Raw genomic sequence first — 13,481 nt, forward strand, 5'->3', positions numbered from 1 at the left:
GAAAACTGTGGTCCTCCTTATATCATCATCAGGCTATCTATCCCTCTTCTTCCTGTCTCAATTACTCCCTCTTTCCTCGACCTCCTCTTGTTTCTCCCTTCCTCTGCCCTACACACAAACGGCTGCATGCAAACACACATACACACCCCATCACCCCCCTCCCACCGCAGTTTTTGCCTATTAGTGTTCGGAGCAGCTTTTTCACGTCCTGGGCACAGCAGAGGAGAAACACTTGGCTCGCTCCTACTATTTAGTTTCTGGATTGTTTCTTTTTTGGGTTTTCCATCAAGGATTCTCACTTTTTCTCATACTTTTCTTTTGTGTAACGATGAAGCGCACACCTGATCCCTCCGTGGACTCTCCGGAGCTCTTGTTCTTCAGTCTCAAGGATTAAACGTTTTCTGCAACCTGCATGAAAGATCGGAAAGAATGTTGTGATCCAGCTTCTCTTTTCGGGCTACAGAAGCAAAGGCGTCAGGAGCCAGACCGAACGGCACACAGCTGACTGACTTTGAAATGGATTTACTGCATCACACCCACTCCTGAAAGCTCGTTTTTCTTAGCGAAACCTGCCTCTCATCCCTCCGTGCTTTTGCATCACATCCCATTGGCTCCAGCTTTTTCTTGACTTTAGTTTTTTTTATTCAGGCCCCTGTCATGTCGAATCCCTCCTCAACATCAGATACCTGCTTTGACCCGGTTACCTCCTGCAGTCTTTGAGCGCTGTGAGAAAGCTTTGGATGCTGCGAGGCTCAGTGGTCCCTCGGGCTTCTCTGCTTTCTCTCTTTATCCCGTTCAATTTTATCATCTCTCCTCTTTTGTTTGATTCATATTTTCTTTATGATATTTTTCTTTGAAGTCCTTCTTTGCTTCTTTGTTCATAAAGCTCTCTCTCCTTTCTCCCTCTTGCGTTGGCCAGTTGCATCCTTCTCTCTGCTCCATTTCTCTGCGCCCCTCTCTGCCCTACATTTTTTTTTCTGTGTTCTCACTCGTACCCATTTATTTCATCCACTTTTCTTTGATTTGCCTGGCCTTTCCCTTCTTGACAGTATTGTGGGTTTTCTGAAAGGCTGTGTTCCATCCTACTATTCTAGCTCTGAGCTTATTCTTCTAGAACAAACATGTGGCTTTCCATTGCTAAATCCAAAGACCCAATCAGACCGACCCTTTTTAAGTTTTACACACTATTGATGTTTCCGAAATGAATTCTAATGTCAGATTATAGGAGGATGGAATGGACTACCAGATGACCCAACTGGCAAAGTAATCATCTGTCAGTCAGAGGAGGGAAATAAGATACTAATCTGTAAGGTTCCTCTCTGTTGAAGCATCCTTCAGCAAATTACTGGATTATTTTTATCTGTGAGAAAAGGAAACTTCCTGACGGAGATTATAAAATATCTCCTGGTACAACGGTGAATGCTTTTTTAATTTTTGCTTGTTTTTGCCAAGTCAAACATGATTTGAACGGATTGATTACGTGAACATTTTGAGGTAGCTTCATTTCTTTTTTAAAATCAGACCATTATCTTTTTTTTTATCAGCTTTTTCATTAAAAGTTGGCTAACTGTTATGACAAAGAAATTGGACTTTTATTTTGGAAGGCTGCCTGATTTGATGAACAATTTTGAGCTTTCCTGTCAGCTGGACTTGTACCTCTATAATGGGTTTGTAATAAAATCCACAGACAGTTTCCTCAACTCTGTGTCTCCACATGTTTTGACATTATTGGATATCAGCACTTGCTTTTTTTGGATCATTAGGTTTCTTATAAATCTGGGATCTTGACTTTTTTGACACTGTCTTTTGTGCATTTGCCTAATGACTCAACTCCTTTTGAGGACGCTCTTTTGCTTTTACACTGAATTTTCTATCATTTTTTAGTAATCTCATAAATTAGTGATAGAATGTTGTAGTCCTTGGCTCTATGGTGTTTTTGAGACCCAGAGGGTTTCTTTGGGCACCGTGGCCCGGCACTGAGGTACTCCCTGCAGGAAAAAGATGGAGAGCAGTGGCTGCATCCCTCTGTGCTGGAGCAAAGGGGCCTGCATCTATGCCCAGCACCCCTTACCAAGTATGTACTGAGCAAGCAGCATGCCATCTTTATAACGGAGTGTTCTAAAGCACCATTTTTGATTTTATTGTCAATTATTTTTTTTCTATCACATATACGACAAATAACATCGCAGATTTGCTTTAAAAAAAAAATAAAGCCAGAAGTCTATATTTGACAACCACTTTTATTGATGGTTTGTTTTATTTGACAAAAGTTCCTGATTTAGTTTATTATAGTTAAGTTTTGTTCGATGCTGAATGTATTTGTAAATCGGGAAATGCTATCATCTGAAGCATCATAGTGATTGTTGTTGGCTTTGATTTATTGTTTCCCTCAAACATCAGTTAGTGCAGTCATACGATCCTAATGCAGGTCCCATATTCACTGGCTGCTTTTTAGGCCTTAAAGAGTTGTTTCACTCTTGGCTCTTTGCTGAAGATGATGTGGATCCCTTGCAGGGTGCAGTTAAGTAAGGTGGAAGGGTAGATTGTTTGAGGATTAGGGAAAGCTGAGAGGCAGGAAGGAAGAGCCGTGGTTCAATAAGGGATCAAATGGAGATGGACAGCCAGGAACTAAAAGCCTGTAACCAGAAGAGAAGGGCAGGAGGACAGTGAAGGAAAACAGGAACTGTTGACTAAAAAAAAACTGAATGACTTTGTGAGAAGGAGAGAATAAGAAAGGGGGGATAAAAAGATGAAGAGGTCTCAATTCCCACATGACTAAGCTAACTTTAGTAGGCCAGATAGTGGTTAGAATGAAGGGAAAAGCATCATTCTGCTGCTGCTGCAGAAAGGGATGGGCTCATCCTCAGTCTGCTGCGGTTCTCAGGATGACTGTCAGCCTGTGGAGCCCCACTGAGAGTACAGCCATCGAGTGTGCCAGGCATCTGCCTGCCCTACTTGACTTGATATCTGTCCTTGTGAGTGTGTTCGGGCAAGCAACTGTATTTAGTTCATCTAAAAATCGGTTTAAATGAGAAGAAGCTTAATATCTTTACTCCATTGTTTTGGTTTTAAAATTGGCAACAATGCTGCAGAACAGAGGTTTAGTTAGCAGCAAACAAACAGGGAAATAAGTAATTTTTACTTTAAAAATGTTGTTAAATATATTTAAAGACGAGCAAAAAGACTGCATTTTTGAAAGATGGGGTGCAACAGTGTCTGTAACAGGAAAAATCTGCATGCATGCATTCTTGCAGACATTTCCTAAGAGGCTTTAGTAAAGCTGACATTTGTTGTACATGTATAGATTTGCACATGTTGAATTGGAAATGTACAGAGTAGAATGCAGGTTTTTTGGCGTTGGTGCTGTTAAAATCTGTAAAATAATGTCCTGCCAACATGAAACAAGCCAGGAACACAAAAGAATTGCTGGAGCTATAAGCATCCTAACAACCATGCTCAGATTGTGTCTCCGTTTGTTTGCAACTCTGAATACATAGCTAATCGTGCTCTGAAAAGTGCTGAATCAGCTTGTTTTACATCGGTCTCTGTTTCAGTCGGAAGCACTCTGACCGTGACCTGAACTTCAAACATGCTGAATTTACTGCTTTCTTGCAAACGGCACGATTCCTCCTGTCAGACTGAGTCAAGCTTTACAATGAATCCAGGGATTAAGTAGCAGAAATTTTCCGTTTATATTTAGAATTTAATATATATTTTATTAGTAAATTAAAATATAGTTTGTTTCCACGCCATGGCTTACAGCTACAGAGGTATACTAACTCCTGCTGACAGTTCAGTGTTTTTCATGGAAGAATCCTGTTTTGATGAGTCAGCATTAAAGGAGAAGTGAAATCCATACATTTCTAAAATTGCATAGAGGAAGGATCTTTTTGAGCTGAGCTCCAGTCTATAAATGTGCTTTTATTTACTTAACCCGATGGTTTATTCTTATTATAGCCTCATGCATTAGTAATGGTGAATGTGAAACAAGATGTTCTCCTTTTTCCAAGAGGAAGGCTGCATTTTACTCCATAGAAATCCTTTGTTATCTTTCATAAACCACGTTTTCTTTTACAGTTTTGTGTTGAAGTCTGTGCAAAAAGCTGGAGAACAATTTAAGTTTGTTGAACATTAACTTGAATCCAGCGGTTAAGACCAGTGTGAGAACAAAAATTGTTACAGCAGACAATAATGTCGGCAGGCAACGATTAACACGACTGTCTAAGTCCATAACCATCCAATTTAACTGCAGTGTTTCCATCCATGATGAATGTGCATGTATCTGAACTCCTGATCTTCACTGGAGACTTAATGGGTCCATTAGAGCTTCTTTAAAAGATCCACCGTCTCTGTTTTGTTGGTTTACTTTGAACGATTTTGCTTTGATTGAGTTTTCCTTCTTATAAATGTTCACAGGATTTTTTTACGTTTCTGTTATTATTTTTAATTATAAATTTTTTTATGTGTTTCTTACATTCTGTTATCATATGTACTGCTTTTCTCACACAGGTACAAACTCACTTTAATCTGTTAATATTTGACTTTTACATATTATTATGAAAACTTGCCTGTCTTGATTTCAGAATATGATGGCCAGTTAACCCCAGCAACCCCGTCTGAATCTGGTATGGCATCGTCTTCCTACCTGGAACCCAGCCTTAATCACTCCACAGCGGGTGGTTGTGGGGTCAAATCCCGGCCTGGAGTGCCTGGTGGTCCCGGCACTAGTAGCTCAGCTGGGGGTTTGGAGCGCCCCCCGGGCTCCATGGACCGAGTCCTGAAGATCTTCCATTACTTTGAGACAAACAGCGAACCCAGCACTTGGGCGAGTAATATCAGGCACGGAGATGCCACAGATGTCAGGGTAAGGAATACGCAGGAACATTAACCTTATTCTAGTGTCTCTGTTTTGGGTTTTTGAACATTTGAATTCTTCTCTTTTAACAGGGTGTTATACAGAAGATAGCGGAAATCCACAAATTGCGTTGTGTGTCTTCTTTGGGCCTTCGTCTAACCCATTTGCACTCTGATGCTCTTCACTGGTTACATCCTGATTTGGGGGTGTCCCATGTGCGAGAAAAATATGAGAAAAAGCATCCCCAAGAGGAGTGGAGGTAAAAATGATGCATCTTCTGATCAACTGTTATTAGGAAAGTTCTCCAGAGTTAAACACCGAATGGCAGAGGCAGGTTAAAAAATGTAGTACTTTGAAACAATATTGCTTGACTAAATATTAAAAGTGGTCAGAATTTAAAATAAAAGGGTATTCAATGAAGAAAGCTACTAAAAACTATAGAAAAACAGTTAAAACATACCTAACTTAAAGTCTAAAACTTCTGAAAATTTAAAATATGAGAAAATTCCTTTATTCCTAGATTTTAAAATAGTTTTTGACTATTAGCAATGCAAATTTGTCCTCTGTAGAGAACTTTTTAAAACTTTAATATCTCCCGACCAGTGTAATACTACTGAGTTAACTCATTTTGTTGTCTACAGAGGACATTTGGGGCTTTTTAATTTTTCCAAATATGTCGGGGTGGGGCTCCTAGAGTTGTAGTTTCTGGTGGATTTAAAAAACATTTGGACTGGACAACTTTTTTTTCACAAGGATATAAAATAATGTCCCCACATCTTTTTGTGGATTTCTGATTATTTATAATTGGCGGATGTAGTGCTGGGCAAAATATTCTATATCGTAAAATGAATTACTTTATATCACAATAACAATGTGTATTATGATATACCACAATAAAGCATATTTTCAGTTTTTTTCTGAAAAAATGACAGCAATTTCATTATTACTTACTTCTCTTTGACTTTATTTTTTTTTATGTAGCAAGTAACTGAATCGTCACAAATGAGAAACTTGTTTTAAAGTGCACAACAATTTCAAGTTTCCTAGTAGGAAAACACATATTTGCACAAAAGTTCAGCAATAAATTTAAACAAATAGAAACAATAAAAGCGATAGAAGAGAAATGACACTTTTCTATCACCCACACAATATTTATTGTTACATCTCCCAGCACTAGGTTGATGTATCAAACATTAATTGGCTGATTCAGATAACTGATCATTAGTATTTAAATCTTTACTTTTTCTTTTTTTTTAAACAAAGTGAAACATAACGTTAATAGATAACTTTAGCCATATATTGCTGTCATTTTACCCTTTTACGATTCATATATACTTACTAAAGTAAAGGTTGCTGAGCAAATGTATGTTAGAAGGGAGAATTGTTTTACACTATTCTGATCAGTGTATGAAAATGCCCTCAAAATAGAGGGATAGAAGGTAACAATTATTAAAATGTCTAAGGGGCTGTTTCCAAATACTACAAATTACTTAGAATGCTAGAAAGTTCTCTAAAGGTTTAAAAAGATTTACATTAGTGTGAATATTTGAAAAAGATCAGTCTAACATATTTACCAGAAAAAAATCCTTATTCCACCAAATTTTCTTAGTGCTATGACGGAGTATTAGGGCCTCCAAAAAAAAAAAATGTAAAGGTTTAAGTGAAGTTTTTTTCTATAAAATTTTCAACTTTTAATCTAGTAAATTTAGTTTCAGTGAGCTACAAAATCTTTAACCTAAATCGTAAAAATAAAATTAACATTTAAATGTACATAGAAGACAAAATAAACTGGATGTTTCGAATGTTTCATGAGAAAGTAAATGTGTCTATGTGCATTATCCATCCATTTTCTCAACATACTATATTTCTTTTGGGGTCACAGGGTTGTTGTAGCCTGTCACAGCCACTGTTGGTACTCTTTGGACAGGGCCCACAATCACTTCTACACTCAAAATCACACCTAAGAACACTTTAGAGTAACCACTTGACCTATGAAGTATGTTTTTGGACTGTAGGAGGAACCCAGAGAATATCCACACATGCAAACTCCACACAGGAAGACCTTAGCGGGTTTTGGTGTTTCTTGCTGTGAGGCGAGAGTGCTGTGCCACTGTGTAGCCTTCTTAGTGCATTGTTTTAAATTAAATCAGTAGTTCAAAATAGTACAAAGCTTGCTTGCAATAAGTAAGTCTGTTTGTAATGTACATGTGGTTGCTAGTCTTAAAGGTAATTTATAAATGATTGTTGGTCTTGCATAGGAGTGACCGTCTTCTGATTTAATTTTATTATGAGAACCCTTCTGGCTTTTTTCCTCTTTTGACTGATGAATCCAGCTCCTTCCATTTCTGATCTCTGTGAGCTCTCCTCAAGATTCTCTCCTTTGTTCTGAGCTTGATGTCACACCCGTGGTTATTAATATTGTAATGAATTCAACAGGAATCAGTAGGATGGAGCAGAGCAGCTCTGCCAGTTGTTGTAGCCTGAGAGGGCGGCAGAGTTGCAAGCCCACAGGAGTTTCTGCCGCTGCCAAGCTATTGTTAGAACAGCAGCAGTAGCCCATGGGATAGACTGGCTCTGTCTCATCCCATTCTTGATCCCTGCTTTTTATTTTTCATTCTTTTCTTCTGCACTTACACCCTCTCTTCCTACTTTGATCCCTCTGTTCTTCCGTCGTATTCCTCACTAATGTTGTTATCCACTACATCAATTTTCATCTCTTCATAATGGAGCTGGATGTTTTATTTATCTCCTCTTCTGCCTTCATTGGTGTCGTTATCTAACTACAGGCATGTAGCATCACGACAGCTTGGAGCTCACACTTCTCCTGACCCATTTCCCTAATAGCTGTCACTCACAAACAAAAGCCACTTTAAACAGCAGTGGGCCCATTTGGGGACTTTGGTGACGCAGGTGCAGCATTCTTACTAGGGTTTACAGTACATTAATTTTACAATTCTCCGTTGATTCAAACATAAAAGCTACCTTGTTACTGAGCTGGAATAGGCAGCAGGAGCTGTTCTTATCCTTAACTTTAAGAGTATATTTATTGTCTGCCAGTTTTTATATATATATATAAAATGACTCAACAATGTTATCTGAAACTTTGTGAAGATGGAAATGTTTCAATCTCAGATCTTTCCTGTCATTTTCAGGTATGAATTGCGGATACGGTACTTTCCAAAAGGTTATATCAGCCATTTCTCAGAGGACAAACCCTCGCTCAACTACCTTTATCATCAGGTGAGTGCGTCCAGCAAAAACAGGATTCCAAAAGTTGAATTTCTTTACATCCTAGCTACTATTGCTGCCACAAACGATTATTTCATTTTTCTGATTAGTCGATTGATTGGATCAAGGGTAAATTGGACATAAAACACACATCTTAACCATCATTGGCTTTAAATTTTGAGATGTTTAAGCTAAATGCCATCTAAAAATAAAGACAAGTTTTTTAAACTTTTAATGAATCATGCAGCTTCTTTCCTCCATTTGTTTCTGGCATCAAAACAAGACCTAAATAAAAGGAGTTTTGAGATTAAGAAAAAAAAGACTAATCGACGATTTCATTAGTCAACATCACGACTAATTGACTAATCATGGCAGCCCTCCTAACTACACAAATATGTTAGCTGAAAGTTATACTGTGTAACAGCATTTTAACGTTGTGTCTCTGCAGGTGAAAAGCGACTATATGCAGTATATAGCCGACCAGGTGGATCAAGATATTGCACTTAAAATAGGTTGTTTGGAAATAAGGTGAGAAAAGACACAAGTGGGCAGTAAGAGAATTAAATTTGAAGCAAAGTGTTAAATCTTTGGCAAAGTTTTTTTTAGAAAAGATTATTAGGAATTAGTCCAAACCTGATTTGAATCACAACTTTTAGCTTAACACAATAAACCTTTCTAGACTCCATATACTGTGATAATTGTTTACTGTTGATTTCAAGCATATTTATTTCTTTTCCATGTGAATTCTGCAGGAGATTCTTCAGAGAGATGCCAGGCAATGCGCTGGATAAGAAATCCAACTATGAACTTCTAGAGTAAGGCTGGTTTCTTCATTTCAATCTGTGTGACTACAGAGTTAAAGTTTATTTTATTAACTAGCTTGTGAAGCCCCAAAATAAAGTCTGTATTTATGTTTTTTCTTAGGAAAGATGTGGGTTTGAGAAGATTTTTCCCCAAAAGCCTTTTGGACTCTTTGAAGGTTTGTTAAACAGTTGTAAAACGTCTGTCATAATCACAGTATTGTTCTTTTTTGTAGCTTTTGTTCAGTATTTGACAAATGACATGTGGATGTTTCTGGCTGAGAAACAGCCGAGTGGTTTGATAATAGAACAAACTGGATTCCCGAATAGATTTCTGGCTAAATCTCTTATCTGCTCACCTTGAATTTAGCTAAACCGCTGTTTCCAGCTCTCCCCGTCAGCTCTGTGCTGCTCTTCTAGCAGCTCTGAAACTCCCTCCCTGCAGATCCTTGAACCACTTTGTGATGATTCTCTCTCCCTGCTCTCTGTTAGGCGAAGACTCTCCGTAAGCAGATCCAGCAGACCTTCAAGCAGTTTGCTAACCTCAACGACGAGCAGAGCATCCTCAAGTTCTTTGAAATAATCACACCCATCTACCGCTTCGATAAGGAGTGCTTTAAATGTGCTTTAGGGGTAGGAAGGCTGTCGGTTCTCAGAGATAATACTGCATTAGTTGATCAATAGGACAGTAATGTGCAGTTTTGAACATCATCAGTTTGTTGTTATCATTATTTGTGTAGTTGATTACATTTTTTACTAAATGTTTTTTTATGCCACTTTTGTAGCCTTTCATAAAATAATATTTTCTAAATGTATAAAAGTTAAATATTTAGATATCAGCTTTTAAAAAAGCTGTAAAATATGGTATATTAAAGTTCTTCTGTTCTCTCCCTGTCCTCCAGTCGAGTTGGGTAATATCAGTAGAGCTGGCGATTGGACCAGAGGAGGGAATCAGCTACCTCACAGATAAGGGCTTGACGGTGAGTATTCAAATGAAAAGTCCCTGCACAAGCTTGATGTCTGTCACTTTAGGATCTGGAGATTACCACTTATTATGCTATTATTTTAAGGCTAAGCTACACTAGCAGCGAGGAGTTACAAAGAAATCTAGAGGTTTGGACACTAGATAATAACTATGTCAATATTGAAACTGAAGCTGCAAGTAGAATTTAGAATGAAAGAAAATATGCATGACTATGAGTCTATGGAGAGTAATCTTTTTTTTGGTAAAGAGGTACAGTCTGTGGGAGTGGCTATTTACTTGAGTGAAAATGAAAGGTGAGGAAAGGTTTTAATCAGAGAATATCAGCTGTCAGTTTCTGGGCTTCAGAGTTGATCTTTCTTCCAGGCTTCTGCGTTGGTTCTCTTTGTTCCTGCCAGAACTGGCATTGACTTTCATAAAAGCCCAGAGAGAGGTAGAAAAATCTTTTGCTGGAAACTAACCAAAAAACAGCTTTTTATTTTATTTTTTACTGTTAGCGTTGAGTTTTTAAAACTGAAATTAGTTTAGGGAAAATGTCAACCCCGAGTGTGCAGGGTGGAGTTGTGATTCCTGCTTTGGGTAAATATTTGAAAAACAAAATGTTTTTCTCATTTCTTTTCCAAATAGTGTCATTGTTATTGCATTTAATAATTATTAATATCAACTTCTTGACCAGAGGTGCCCATTGGGGTGTTGGTTAGCACTCTCACATCACTGCGAGAATTCATCAGCTCAAATCCCAGCTTAGACCTTCCTGTGTGTTTGCATGTTCTCCCCGTGCATGCATGGGTTTTCTTCAGGCACTCCGGCTTCTCTAGTCCAAAATCATGCTTCATGGGTTAATTGGTGACTCTTAATCTAAAGGGATTGTGTGGCACTGCAACAGGCAAGCAACCTGTCCAGGCTGCACCCCGCCTTTGACAGCTTTGTGACCCTGAAAGATTTTTTCAGAATTCTTTGGAACTGGATTTTGGATTTTTCAGAATTTTAAATGAAAAAAAAAATCACACTTTCAGCATTGAACAAAAGCAAATAATGTAACAGCTGATTCAGATGAAATGGGATCAGTTATTACATTGACTTAATTTTTTTAGTTTAGTTTGATTTTTGAAAATCAAAGTTTATAACAGGAAATCAGGTCATACTATTACTATGGTGTGATCATTTTTTGTGCTGCTCTTTTCCCCAATTAACCCCTTCATGCTGTATGTTCCTAACATATAGTCCAGGACTTTTGGTAAAATTTAGCATTACCATGGAAAAAATATATATATAATTGGAAATAAATTCAGGCACAAAAGAGTTAATGTCACCACAGACTCATCTACATCCTGCAGACAACAGTACATTGCATTTTATACATTAACAATGTCCTGCTGCTTTTTGCTTATATTGTTCACGTTTATTATAAGCAGGCTTCTATTTTTAGATTATTTGGTTTGGAATTATAAAAAGTAATTTTGGTTTTAGTTTTGTCTTACCATAATACAAATCAAGCTGAGGAGGAGCCACACTTCTATTTTCACTCCATTGTGAAACCATTCTGTACATATTTTTCTCCTTTTTGTCTCCTTAAATTCTCTTAGACTCATCAGTGAATAAGACTGCTTCAGTCATGCTGTCTGTATCGTGTTTCCTCAGAGTTAGTCTGGAGGCCACTTCTCATTTTCTGAGATCATAAAAAGACCGTTGTCGCTTGACGTCAGCGCAGTCAAGTGTTTAGTCCTTTATTTAACATGTTTTGTATTAGTGATGACTTTTTATTTCATGTGAGAAAAGGGGGCATGATGTGGTCTTTCTGTTGGCTGAGCTTTGGATAAAAGCAACCCCCTCTTTTTTGTAAAGACAGTTAATTACTTCCATAACTCTGTCAAGGCCTTCTTTTCCTGTGATTTGAAGCGAGGAAAGCTCCTTTTTCATGTCCCTCTTTCCTTCAGTCTTCTGCTTTCTGCAATTACAACTGTCGTACGAACATCAGGTTCAGTCTTACAAGTTGCAGGCTGCAGGTGAATTCATTCATTGTCTCCACTCTGAGTCAGTTTATCTGCGCTGTTCTTTAAGTGATTCAGGTTAAACATGATTACTTTAATCAAAAACTATTGGAGCGTCTGATAATTATACATGAATAGAATCAGAATTTTCCACTTCTAAACATTCTGTTTATGGTGTAAACATGGACATTTTCCTAAATGAGCATCTTCTACTGTCAGGCTGAAACACTGGTCAACAATCTGCCACCAAAGCTTTTGTTTTCTGGCTGGTTCAGTGCTGCCTGACTTCATTTGGAAGAAATGTTTCTCTCAATCTGGGCAATCTAAATGTGTTTGAGTTTTTTAAAGATCTAACTGCAGAAATACTTTTTAATTATTTTAGTTAAATGCTAAATCCGATCTTTTTTTTTTTATCTTCATGCAGCCTACACACTTAGCTAACTTCAACCAAGTCCAGTCTATTCAGTACTCTGCGCTGGAGGAGAAGGACAGGAAAGGAATGCTGCAGCTAAATGTTGCTGGAGCTCCAGAGGTAAAGTACACACACCTTGTTTGCTTCCCAATGCTGATTCTACCAAAAAAAGTTGCCTGCAGTTGAGTTTAAAGCACAACGAGTGCTGTTGTTCTGTTTGAATTTTCTTCAAACTTATGAAAAAAAGATTTGTTGTTTTTTGCTCTCATTGACATGTAATAATATTTAACACATACATACAGTGGCGGACTTAACATTAGGCAAAGGTGGGCGATCGCCTGGGGGCCCCATTTAAAAAAACAAAAGAAGAAAATCTAAAATAATTTCCATGCGCACTATTATTTAACTTTGTCCTAAGAAATCCAAATCCTTGAAATGGCATAAGGCTGCGCATATGAAAATGTTTTGTCCTCCCCTATCCCTCTGCAGCAACTTCGAGAAAAACCACTTGAAGAGATTAAACAAAAAAAAAACACATTGTAAGATGAAGAGTAGGTATCCAAGCGGAGGTGAACATGACAATTACTAATATACTGTTGATGCAATAATAGAAGCAATCATTTCACACAAAATATTAACAATATACAATAAACAACAACAAAACTGAAGAAAAACAATACAGGAAAAAAAGAACAGATTCAAAGGAACTCAGTATGAAGAAAAAGAAAGTCAAGAATGTCAATGGAGACAAAATAGAAGAGGAAAGGCAAAATGAGGGGCAGAAATGGTTATTTTGAAAATATTTCTGTTTTGTCATTGACACCACTGCATGTTTTGTTCCATCTTTTCAGTATTTTTGTTTCTTTTGCCTTTTTTCTCTGTAAAGTCTCTCAGATCTCTAAGGGATTTAAGTCACTTTTAAAAACTCATCTTTTCACTCCAGTGAGCTGATCTAGAGAGTCAACTTATTATTTTAATCGTTTTATTGCTTTTACTGTTTGTATTGATTTAGTGATTTTATTGTTTATTTTTTGTATTTTATTTTTTGTATTGTTCAATGATTTTATTCATATTTAATTTTCTGTCCAGCACTTTGGTTGCTCCTGCTTTTTAAGGTGCTATATAAATAATGAATTGATTGAAAACCGGATAAATTGGGGGGTTCCTGAACGCACCATGAATATGGCGGCAGCATAAGACCGAAGCTCCCCCA

The 13,481-nt window shown here is 37.5% G+C and overlaps 1 protein-coding gene across 15 annotated transcripts in view; it reads left to right on the forward strand.

Annotated features, from left to right (window-relative positions):
* LOC112143206 (focal adhesion kinase 1) overlaps positions 1–13,481 on the forward strand; it is a 62,176-nt gene that overhangs the window by 12,805 nt on the left and 35,890 nt on the right. For 5 of the 15 annotated variants that reach the window (XM_024267002.2, XM_024267007.2, XM_024267004.2 and 2 more), the window contains exons 1-10: positions 205–2,074; positions 4,584–4,864; positions 4,948–5,114; positions 8,008–8,095; positions 8,532–8,611; positions 8,836–8,898; positions 9,008–9,062; positions 9,376–9,516; positions 9,786–9,863; positions 12,281–12,388. In XM_024267002.2, coding sequence (XP_024122770.1) covers positions 2,002–2,074; positions 4,584–4,864; positions 4,948–5,114; positions 8,008–8,095; positions 8,532–8,611; positions 8,836–8,898; positions 9,008–9,062; positions 9,376–9,516; positions 9,786–9,863; positions 12,281–12,388 — 1,134 coding nt within the window. In that variant the 5' untranslated portion in view covers positions 205–2,001. Of the gene's footprint in view, positions 1–195; positions 2,075–4,583; positions 4,865–4,947; positions 5,115–8,007; positions 8,096–8,531; positions 8,612–8,835; positions 8,899–9,007; positions 9,063–9,375; positions 9,517–9,785; positions 9,864–12,280; positions 12,389–13,481 lie in introns of those variants that run through there. The other 10 variants (XM_036215720.1, XM_036215722.1, XM_036215724.1 and 7 more) reach the window with 4 other exon arrangements.

Source organism: Oryzias melastigma, linkage group LG16 (genome assembly GCF_002922805.2).
Source record: "Oryzias melastigma strain HK-1 linkage group LG16, ASM292280v2, whole genome shotgun sequence".
NCBI lineage: Eukaryota > Metazoa > Chordata > Actinopteri > Beloniformes > Adrianichthyidae > Oryzias > Oryzias melastigma.